The following is a 12,353-nucleotide window of genomic DNA, read 5'->3' as shown; positions in this document are numbered from 1 at the left end:
TACAACACATAGCAGCACCTTCCTAATATTGAGTTGTACCCTCTTTTGCCCTCAGTACAGACTCAATTCGTCAGGGTATGGACTACAAGGTGTTGAAAGCGTTCCACAGGGATGCTGGCCTATGTTGACTCCAAAGCTGCCCACAGTTGTGTCAAGTTGGCTGGATGTCCTTTAGGTGGTGGACCATTCTTGAAACACAAGGGGAACTGTTGAGTGTGAAAAACCCAGCAGTATTGCATATCTTGATACACTCAAACCTGTGCGCCTGGCACCTACTACCATACCCCATTCAAAAGCACTTGAATATTTTGTCTTGCCCATTCACCCTTTGAATGGCACATATACACAATCCATGTCTCAATTGTCTCAAGGCTTAAAAATCTTTCTTTAACCTGTCTCCTACCCTTCATCTACAAAGGAAAACCAAGCCTTGAGCTGCCCAGTGACGCGAGCCTACCAGAAGGGCTAAATGCCTTTAATGCTCACTACGAGGCAAGCAACACTGAAACATGCATGAGAGCACCAGCTGTTCCGGACGACTGTGTGATCACGCTCTCCGTAGCCGATGTGAGCAAGACCTTTTAACAGGTCAACATTCACAAGGCTGCAGGGCCAGGCGGATTACCAGGACATGTACTCAGAGCATACGCGGACCAACTAGCAAGTGTCTTCACTGACATTTTCAACCTCTCCCTGACCGAGTCTGTAATACCTACATGTTTCAAGCAGACAACCATAGTCCCTGTGCCCAAGAAAGTGAAGGTAACCTGCCTAAATGGAGAGCCATGAAGTGCTTTGAAAGGCTGGTTATGGCTCACATCAACACCATCATCCCGGAAACCCTAGACCGACTCCAATTCCCATACCGTCTCACACAAGACACAACCTCAATCGCATTCCACACTGCCCTTTCCCACCTGGACAAAATGAACACCTATGTGAGAATGCTATTCATTGACTACAGCTCAGCGTTCAACACCAAAGTGCCCACTAAGGTCATCACTAAGCTAAGGACCCTGGGACTAAACACCTCCCTCTGCAACTGGATCCTGGACTTCCTGATGGGCCACCCCCAGGTGGTAAGGGTAGGCAACAACACATCTGCCATGCTGATCCTCAACACGGGGGCCCCTCAGGGGTGCGTGCTTAGTCCCCTCTTGTACTCCCTGTTCACCCACGACTGCGTGGCCATGCACAACTCCAACACCATCATTAAGTTTTCTGACGACACAACGGTGGAAGGCCTGATCACCGACAACGATGAGACAGCCTATAGGGAGGAGGTCAAAGACCTGGCAGTGTGGCAAAAGAGCAAGACAAAAGAGATGATCGTGGACTGCAGGAAAAGGAGGGCCGAACATGACCCCATTCACATCGATGGGGCTGTAGTGGAGCGGGTCGAGAGTTTCAAGTTCCTTGGTGTCCACATCACCAACAAATGATCATACCAAACACACCAAGAACGTTGTGAAGAGGGCACGATAATGCCTTTCCCCCTCAGGAGAAAAGATTTGGCATGGGTCCCCAGATCCTCAAAAGGTTCTACAGCTGCACCATCGAGAGCATCCTGACTGGTGTCATCACTGCCTGGTATGGCAACTGCTTGGCATCCAACCGTAAGGCGCTACAGAGGGTAGTGCGTACGGCCCAGTACATCACTGGGGCAAAGCTTCCTGCCATCCAGGACCTATATACTACATGGTGTCAGAGCAAGGCCAAAGAAATGGTCAAAGACTAAAGTCACCCAAGTCATAGACTGTTCTCTCTGCTACCGCACGGCAAGCAGTACCAGAGCGCCAATTCTGGGTCCAAAAGGCTCCTTAACAGATTCTACCCCCAAGCCATAAGACTGCTGAACAATTAATCAAATGGCCACCCGGACTATTTGCATTTCCTCTGTAACTTTCTCACTCATCATTATTCACAATAAATTCACGATTATCCGCATTAATGTAGAAGTGATCAGAAACATCTTCTATTCTTATTTACAATAAGTGACTCCAAAATGACACAATACATTATTCACCACTCAGTTTCTATTGGGCAAAACATAATCCGTGTCATGTGTGCTCCCTCTCCGGCCTCTAGGTCACCAGGCTGCTCGTTACGGCGCACACCTGTCACCACCATTACACGCATAACGACACTCACCTGGACTCCATCACCTCCTTGATTACCTTCCCTTTACATGTCACTCCCTTTGGTTCCTTCTCCAGTCGTCATTGTTGCAGTTTCATGTCGGTGCGCTGTTTGTGTTTCTTGTTTTGTTCATTTATTTATTAAATGTATTCACTCCCTAAACTTGCTTCCCGACTCTCAGCGTACATCGTTACAATCCGAAACACAACCAAAACAAACTGTAAATACACCCAACAAGCTTGATGTAGTCACGTGCTAAGAATATGGGACCAAATACTAACGTTTTGACTACTTTAATATACAAGTGAATTTGTATAGGGAAAAAAATGACATCTTCAAATGGGGGGAATAGATACATAAATTGCATTCATTTCTAAATGCTAAAACACATGAGAAATACCCTCAAATAAAAGGTGACATTCTGTACTGTCACCTCATCTGAAACATTTGATCTCCAATCCAAAACGTGGGAGTATAGAGCCAAATTTACACATTTCAGCTTCACTGTCCAAATAAATACGCAGGCGAGTGCACGTGTAGGTTACTTACTCATTCACTTCTGTATCTGACCACCATATAGCGGGTCCCATCCCCAACCTGAACACACAACCTGACCTAGAACGGGCTTTATAGATAGCGTGATCAGCTCCCAACCTCACGTATACACAACTTTAAACCCAGTAATCTACTAGACCACGCCAGAATGACTGCATCTAAAATAGGTCAGAAGCTGCAAATGCACACCAGGTAATTATCTTAAGAGAAACAGCAGAGGTGGAAGAGGAATGCCTACACTTGTACTGTAGCTAGGGGCCCAGATCACACCTGTTGAGTGAGGATTTCCCTCATGCTTCAGTTATATCACTAATGAGGTGAACTGACTTGTGTTAAACTGGTTGACCTGTTAAACTGGTTTAATCATGACACACCTGGATAATAATCTGGGTCCTCCGTATCAGATGAGTCACTGATGGGCTAATCCATTCTAGTATGTGTGTGTGTGTTGTGTGTGAGCGTGTGTGTGGCATCGTGTTAAAGAGAAGGAGAGAAAAAGAGAAAGAAAGAGAGTGGTGGACTATATTCAGTGAATAATTGCTAACAGTTCTGAAAATAAACTACAGGGATCCAGTTACAGAGAGTTGGAGAGCTCATTCTATCTGTCCACCGTGCTGCAACAAAACGCTGACAGGCTCATAATCCATACTGTACATTCGTTCATGCAAGTGCTAATCTAAGATCCCTCGCAATTTGGAGATTAACTAGTAGCATTGAGAGAGAGAGAGAGAGAGAGAGAGAGAGGAGCAGTGATCATGCTGAGGGATAAGTCAATAGAAATAGATTTAGGCCAATAGCATCACAGGGCAAACACTGGCCAGGGACAGGAGAGAAAGAGTGGTAGAAAGACCTAGAAGGAGTTAGAGTGGACACCATACAGACACATACACATTGAGACAAACGCTAGGAATCCAGATACTACGGCAACTAGATACAGATACTACGGTTTACAAAGACAAGGATGGCCACCACGATTTCTGCCAGTATCTTGTGAAGCCCACCTAAACACAACTCTACAGTCCAGAGTTGACACATTGTCCACCTGCTCAGCGTGTCCAGCTAAACCCACTGCCCTGGACCTGCTGCGGGGGACACAGACTGGGAGAAGGAGGAGAGAGGGGAAGAAGAGGACCAGTGCCAGGTCAGGAAATAGACTCGAGCGGCACCTCCGAGGAGCCATGAGGACAGCCAGGCGGGCCAGCACCGTGGAGGTGCCCTCCTTCCTACGCCAGCTAGCCAAGGAGACAGAGAAGATGGTCACCTTCTTCTTTAAGGGGGGACAGAGAGATGGCCAGGAGGGGAGCGAAGAGGACTTCAGTGATGAGGATAATGGGCCGAGCGTCTACCTGGACCGGCCCATCCTGGATAAACACACAGCCGAGGGGAGGTCTCAGTGGGGAGTGAACTATGCAACGGCCAGCATGCAGGGCTGGAGGGCGCAGATGGAGGACGCCCACACCTGCATGCCGGAGATGGGAGGGGAGCTGGCGGAGTGGGGCTACTATGCAGTGTTTGATGGACACGCTGGCAACATGGTGGCACAGTACTGCTCCCACAACCTGCTGCAACACATCCTCGCTACAGGTACCAAATTGGGCCGCGCACTTTGACTAACTGATTTATAATCATTGTTGGCAGCCTCATTTATTTTCACTTGAAGGGAATATGTGCAAGCATTTATTTGGGCAAGTAGGGAAGCATTTTACAACACCTATTTCCAGTGTGTGTTCCACAGACAGATATTGTTTGATAAATCAATAAACAACTTTGTCTTAGGCATGGGTGTCTTCAATTGGAGCAATGACAAGGTGCCGTTGTGCAGTAGGCTATGTGTATGGTGTATGAGGGAGAGTGTAATCTTCATCTTGAATAGCAAAGACATTATCTCTCTTGGTTTTACTTATTATTCCTAAACATAAACATGGTAGCACAACATGGCTGACAGCTGTTGTTGTTGAAAACCTCTTGATCCTTGTTCTTGGCCGAAGTATGAGATACTTAATCTGCCACTTGAGCCTACAGTGTCTGCTACTTAACTCAAGACAAACGTTTAATCCTAACCTACATGGCATTAATTCAAAATAATGCCACGGGCAAGACAGAGACAGTCACCTCAGAGGACTACAACACGATCTGAGCTCTGAGATTTGGGCTCTGGCAGGGCACAGTGGGCATTTGTCCCCTAGAACCAAGCTGGTAAGGCTGGGGGTCAAAGAATTGTATTGTAACTATGTGTAGTTATCCTGTAGTTGGCCACACTGTAGTTAACTTCTGCATGTCGATTTTAGGCAGCGAGACCTACCGTAAATTCCGGACTATAAGCCGCAACTTTTTTCCCAGTCTTTGAACCTCGCGGCTTAAACAATGACGCGGCTAATATATGGATTTTTCCCGCTTTCAAATTTAAAAAAAACAAAAACACATTCTGTGACGTACTCAGTTTTTTGGCGGCATGAAGCTTTCATTAGACCAATGAAATTGCCGAACGGGTTACGGTCAAACAACTTTTTTGTTTACTGTTTAGATTAAATGAAGCGCTCTCAAACTTCACATCATTCTGATTACGGTAGTCATTTTGTCACCCTCATCATGGCAAAGACACGGAAAAATGCATATGATGCAGCTTTCAAGTTGAAGGCGATTGATCTGGCTGTTGGAAAAGGAAATAGAGCTGCTGCACGGGAGCTTGGTCTTAATGAGTCGATGATAAGACGTTGGAAACAGCAGCGTGAGGAATTGACTCAGTGCAAAAAGACAACTAAAGCTTACTGCTAATTTTTTATTTTTTGTTACAAGCCGTGTTTCGTTAAAGCCTATTTATTTTTGTTACAAGCCGTGTTTCGTTAAAGCCTGTGTAAAGTTAATTTCTTTCAATGTACCGGTAGGCACCTGCGGCTTATAGACATGTGCGGCTTATTTATGTTCAAAATAATTACTTTTTTTTAATTCAGTGGGTGCGGCTTATATTCAGGTGCGCTTAATAGTCCGGAAATTACGGTAATATGAATTAGAATCAAATTATGTTTATTTGTCACGTATAGGCCAGGTCGTTAACTCGTATTGATCTCTCCTCCAGGGCGCGTAAAGGCACAGGAGGACCCTGACGACGTGAAGGAGGGGATCGTCGAAGCCTTCCTGGCCATTGACAGCCACATGCACACGCTGACGCGCCAGGAATGCTGGGAGCGCAGCGGCTCCACGGCGGCCGCCGTCATGCTCTCGCCGCAGTACGTCTACTTCGTCAACTGTGGCGACTCGCGGACGCTCCTCTGCCGTGACGGCCAGGTCATCTTCTACACGGAGGACCACAAGCCCTTCAACCCCAGGGAGAAGGAGCGGATACAGAACGCAGGTGGCTCGGTGACCCAGCATAGGGTGAACGGCTCCCTGGCCGTGTCCAGGTCCCTGGGAGACTTTGACTTTAAGGAGGTGGACTGGAGGTCCCAGACTGAGCAGCTGGTCTCCCCAGAGCCAGAGGTGTACGAGCTGGAGAGGTCCCCGCAAGACGAGTTCCTCATAGTGGCTTGTGACGGAGTGTGGGACGCCATCGGCAATGAGGAGCTGTGTGCGTTCGTCCACAGTCGCCTGCAGGTGTGCGATGACCTGAGGGAGATCTGCAACCAGGTCATTGACCTCTGCCTCTATAAGGTCAGTGTATAAATGGTCAGATCACACTACATGCAGAGTCACACTGATCCTAAACCTCTGCCTTCTCTATATGGGTACATATGCAGGACCAGAGTATAAACTTCAAAAGGGGTACACTCATACTCAATAATTGCCAAAGTGAGTAAATTGCAACAATGACCATAACTGGACATTGTATGGAAAGTCAGAAGGTGCCGGGGGTGAGAGGGTTAAGAGGACTTTGGCAGTATCTTCAGGCAATGATATCATCCCCAGGTCTTGGCTGTCCTCTCCCTTCCTGGAGTCCTGGAGACAAATACCATTCCAATCCTCAGTTTAGATCAGTCAGAGGATTTAACAGCAGGACACAGCCAGGTTGGTACAGCAAGATGACTTACACTGCACTGTAGGGAGTCTCCTCGATAGGCAATGGCCTAAATATTGTCTTTAATTCAAGATTATTATTTTTATTTTATTTTATCATGGAGTCATACTGAGACAAAGGTCTATTTTACAGATGAGCCCTGAATTACAGAAATTACAGAAAATGTACACATCAAAATATAAATACAAAATGCAAGCAGAAAGAAAAAAGAAAAACAACACATTGATCAGTAATAAGGTCCTCAATCAGCTTTCTGAATTGCCCTAGAGGTACCAATACATCCAATTTAAGAACATTTTCAAGATTTTTCCACAAATGAGGTGCAAGAAAAGTAAAAGCTGATTTTGGGGACCAGTACGGAGAAAAATGTATGAAATGTATGCATTCACTACTGTAAGTCGCTCTGGATAAGAGCGTCTGCTAAATGATTAAAATGTAAATGTACCTAACTCAGTAGAGACCAAAGGAATTCCCAGAGTTAGCCATCCCTGAGAGCGGGGGTGGTAACTCGTGTACCTAAAGTTTAGTAATGATGTCCGGTACAGTGGGACCTTTTGTAAAAGGGCTTTATAAATGAAAACATAGCAATGTATCAACCTACGTGACATCACAGAGGGCCAACCAACTTCCTGTTAGAGAATGCGGTGATGAGTGCTAAAATTGTCGGCCGTAATAAAGCACGGTGCGTCATGATAAACTGCATCTAACGGCTTTAATGAAGTGGCAGCTGCGTTCATATAGATGATGTCGCAATACTCTAGGACCTAAAGGAACTTCGACTGAATATTCTGCTTTCTACTATTTAGCAAGAGGCAGGACCTATTTCTGTCGAAGAAGACCACTTTTACTCTCAGCGTCTTAACTAACTCATCAATATGCTTTTTAAAAGACATCCTTTCATCTATCCAGATGCCCAGATATTTCTAAGGGACACGATCAATATGGACACCATCTAAAGTACATATTCTTAAATCATCACAGTTATTTTTATGCGCTCTACACCCTTTAAAAAAAGGGGGTCCAAAAATGTTATTCGGCTATCCCATAGGAGAACCCTTTTTGGTTCCAGGTAGAACCCTTTTTGGTTCCAGGTAGAGCCCTCTGTGTAAAAGGTTCTACATGGAACTAAAAAGGGTTCTACCTGGAACCAAAAAGGGGTTTTCAAAGAGTTATCCTATGGGGACAGCCGAAGTACCCTTTGAGGTTCTAGATGTGCACCTTTTTTCTAAGAGTGTAGAGAACAATATATACTTTGTTTTACCTGCACTCGATACTAATTTCAGGTCAATAACGTTGTTCTGTAATACAATGAAGGCAGACTGTAGTTCAGAGTGAGCCTGGTCAACCGTGGGGACAATAGCATACACAACACTATCATCGGTATACAGTGCAGGTAACACTTTTTCTGTTACAGACAAGTTGATTTTGTTAACGTAAACAGTAAAAAGTACACAACCCAGAATTGACTCCTACAAGGCACCTTTCGTAATATCCAGAAAACCTGATTGAACACCATGAGTAGATACATATTGAGTTCTATCTATCATTTCATTTTTAAACCAGTTACATGCAGCCTGGTCTAGGCCAATTGAGGAAAGCCTCCGAATTAGCTGTGAGTGATCAATAGTATCGAGAGCATTTGACAGGTCAATGAATAGGGCAGCACAATGTTGCCTTTTATCCACATAGTTAACCACATCATTTATAACTAGGGTTGCAGCAGAGATAGTTCTATGACCTGGTCTAAAACCTGACTGATGTACATTTAGAATACATTTCATAGATAAGAACGATCTTAGCTGAGAATTAATCAAGGATTCTAATATTTTAGCTAGGCAAGAAAGTTTAGAAATAGGGCTCTAATGATTTAGGTCACAAGGGTCACCACCTTTGTGAAGGGGAGTTCATGATGGCACTAATCACTGGACAGGGTGTGTGGTGAAGGGCCTTCATCGTTACATACCAAATGTACCAAGCATTATGTAAGCAGTTATCTTATTCAGGTCTGCTTAGGCTGGTTAGGACTTACAATGGTACATCTTAACACTGGCACGACCTGTACCTGTCCTCTAAATAGCAGGATTATGAGAGGGAGGGAGAGAGGGACAGAGGTGAGGGAAACACAGTGAAGGATTATGGGTGAGTGTGTGTGTGTTAGACTGTCAGGGTCTCAGGGCCACACCAGCTGGGAGCTAGGCCTATTAACCTGGCCAAGAAGAGGCTCACTTTATCAATGGCAACAGAACAGGCTTACCTCTTTGGAGTCTGTACTTCAGCTAGACGGGTTATGTTGTAACACACAGTGAACCTAGCTTCTCAGCTCTGTGACATGACATCACAATAACCAATTAGTCCCCATAGAGATCCTATTACATTACTAGAGGGGCTATGTCATGTACCCTCACAATTCCAGAATGGGGTGAAATGGCAGCCATCTTGATCAGGGAGAAATCCAAAACCAGTCTAATTGGAATGAATGGCAGTAGAGACATGGGTGATGCATTTCCTGCTTTTATTTATGCAGGAATGTAAATGTAAGGCATGTGATGTTTCATAAATTGTGTAATAGAATTATAGTCAACCTAAAATATTGTCATATAATTATAAATACCGTTTATACAGGTTTATACAGATGTATGAATAGCCTCTAAAATATATGTAAACAGACATATATGTCCAGATTTAGTTTTTGGGGAAAGCTGTGAGTGCTGTTATATGATACAATATCAGTACTTGATGCATTTACAACTTGTGTAAGACCTATCATCAACTGATTTCAGCTGTGGATTGACTGCATTGTTTGAATGGAATATTGGCATATTAATTAATGGAATCACTCCTCTAAAACTGGCTGGCTAGCTAGCTAACACACATACAGTGCAGATTAGATATTGTGTAAAACAATGAACGTGAAGAATTTATCACAGCACTGGCAAACATTGGCTGAACTTTGGAACCATCATTATATTTTAGCCATTTAGTATCCATAGCGACTTATGTCCATTCTGGTATTCTAATTCTTAATTCCACGTCCCACTGTTCCATTGTGACCCTTTTCCAAAATTCTCATCTCTGCTCTCTGTCAGTACACAATTATGACATCACAATTTCCCTCCACCTGCAATGCCATGTAAAAATCTTCCCAGCTGAGAAGATTTTTACATAACACAGTGCACTTTGAGACGTCATAGTCCTGTTCTCCATTGTGATGTCACAATGACACTTATTTTATCCTCTGTTTACATTACCATTAAGCATGCGAAGAATATTCCTCACCATCATATTATTATTCCTCAAGTAAACAATCAATAGTGGCAGCATTATGACAGCTCCCCCCCCCCCCCCCATGACATTTCATTTAGCTTTTCAATGTTTGGGGTAACAAATGACATTACTGAAATGAATCATACGCCAACAATGTTTCCTATTCATATAAAATATTGGTTTATGCTTCTCTTACAAGAGCTCGTAGAATTGTGCCTATATCAATCTGCCTCTTTGTCGCCCCCTACAGGGTAGTTTGGACAACATGAGCATCATCATCGTGACCTTCCCTGGTGCACCCCAGGTGTCACAAGAGGCCCTACAAAAAGAGGCCAAGCTAGAGACAATCCTCGAGGCCAAAGTGGAAGGTAGGAATTTCGATGGGCTTGAGTTGCGATTAAGCTTACTATGCGACTCTAAACCATCTTGGCTTGGTCTCACTCACAGCAGGCTTTCATATTAATATGGCATCACACCACATCAAAATGAAACTTGATTACAATAACAAGAACTCTGAGACAATAGCAGCTTAATTCTCCCCTCTGACAACAGGGACCGAGTATTACGTAACTCTCTCCCTTTCTCTCCGTCTGTGTGTGTAGAGATTGTCAACTTGCTAAAGTCGCGGGACAAGGACCCAGACCTGCTGTATGTGATGAAGTTTCTGGTCTCTGAGGACATACCTGGCCTGCCACCAGGGGGAGGAGTCACCAGCAAGTAAGTCACTCGATCACATGACTCACCAGTCAGAGATCAAAAAGTGACAAGAGGCCTAGATGTGTGTGAACAAATGAGTAATTGTTTATATTAAATGTTCATAATTTGTCATAACTTGTTCTCTTTTTCCTTTGCAGAAGAGACTGTGTCATCTCTGCATATCGGAAGTTTGTAACACCCTTCAGAGCTCTGGAACCAATGGTAGGAGATGACCAAACATAGAGCAAGCGTGCCCTCTGTCTCACTAAACACATAAGCGCAAACTGGACTACAAAGTAACTAAGTTACCTTTTCCCCTGACACGTAATTGACGTGTCGCATTCCAGGACATTGGAGGATCTGAAGACTCCAACTAGTCGTATCCATGGAAATGTATTCTTCAGCCTCGCGTATCCATGGCGACCATTTAGAATTGGGGCCTCCGCTTTTCAGCGGAGGAATCAGCCAATAGCTAAATAAAGAACTATGGTGGGAGGGGGTGTGACCTGGGCCTGCCCTTAGCCAATCATCTCTTCTCTGTTCCTCATTTACACTGTCTATCAACAAGTCTACTGTACCATCAGAAAATATCAAATAGTTAGCATTATTCCAGTAAGGGAAGAATTACATATTCCAAAACTATTCTTTAAAATACATGATAATTAGATATAATATTTATTAACTTTCTTACTTTACACATTACAGTGCCTGGGTAGTTCATTTTCTTCTAGACTAGAAGCTTATGAATAAGGCTGATCATGTTATTTCATTTAAAATCAAACTGATATGTTTAAGCAGTGTGCAACTCCATACTGCCGCATCAAATTAAATTGAAAAAACAACCCTTGCAGACCAGTGAAGGCTCCGATATGCATGTGTCCTGTGATGGCATGGCCTACACTAGATCATCTGCATAATCCTGTGAGGGAGCATGGGTGACATGAATAGATGTGTGTCATGACGATGATGGACACAACATCATATGTCCAGTGTGTGTGAATGTGTGTGAATGTGTGTGCGTGAGTGAGTGAGTGAGTGAGTGAGTGAGTGAGTGAGTGAGTGAGTGAGTGGATAATATGGGCTGTGGGATTATTAGCACACACACTGTAACCTTTTGCAGTTTAGAGCACAGATGCTCACAGTTAGACACGATTTAGACCACTGTGACAGGTAAAGTAGTATAGCTACAGGTAAATTGTTCTTCTGTTTTTGAAAATAAGTGGTTCTGCTGTTAGCATATTTTCTTTTCAATACATGTCATTGCGCTGCCTTACAAAGCTCTCTGTTGTTGTACGGTTACTTTACTCCTCCTTCGGATCATACCAAATGGATGAACGTAGTAGCTGTATTCCATGACAGAGGTCAGACGTCAAAGAGAGCTAGACTCGGGATCAAACACTGCTGCAGCATGTCTGTTTGAATTCTATGAAATCAGGAGGAAGTGGGATCCAAGAGGATTCGACAGCGCAACACATTACCATGAGAACTTTCACAAATGTATGTCAGTGATTTGATGACTGTATGGGCATTGCATTTAAGCCCTTAACTGACCCAAGGGGCAATAAATGAATGAAATGAAATGACATTCTGTGATTTTTGATAGAGCGGAGTGTTTGATAGACACAGCACTACAGGGTTAGACTAAGGACCATGGGAGAAGAATACAAGACAGTTCCAAAATGAACCA

General features: G+C 44.0%; 1 protein-coding gene across 1 annotated transcript; it reads left to right on the top strand.

Annotated features, from left to right (window-relative positions):
* The first annotated feature begins 3,431 nt into the window (after positions 1 to 3,431).
* On the top strand, positions 3,432 to 12,246 carry ppm1na (protein phosphatase, Mg2+/Mn2+ dependent, 1Na (putative)). The gene is made up of 6 exons (XM_045703533.2): positions 3,432 to 4,278; positions 5,771 to 6,342; positions 10,221 to 10,338; positions 10,573 to 10,687; positions 10,825 to 10,888; positions 11,014 to 12,246. The coding sequence occupies exons 1-6, from the start codon at positions 3,873 to 3,875 to the stop codon at positions 11,041 to 11,043; spliced, it is 1,305 nt and encodes a 434-aa protein (XP_045559489.1). The 5' UTR covers positions 3,432 to 3,872; the 3' UTR covers positions 11,044 to 12,246.
* Positions 12,247 to 12,353: the final 107 nt, after the last annotated feature.

The sequence above is a fragment of the Salmo salar genome, chromosome 20 (assembly GCF_965601325.2).
Source record: "Salmo salar chromosome 20, fSalSal1, whole genome shotgun sequence".
Classification (NCBI taxonomy): Eukaryota; Metazoa; Chordata; class Actinopteri; order Salmoniformes; family Salmonidae; genus Salmo; species Salmo salar.
The sequence above is the reverse complement of the archived record's forward strand: the minus strand, read 5'-3'. Positions and strand labels throughout refer to the sequence as shown.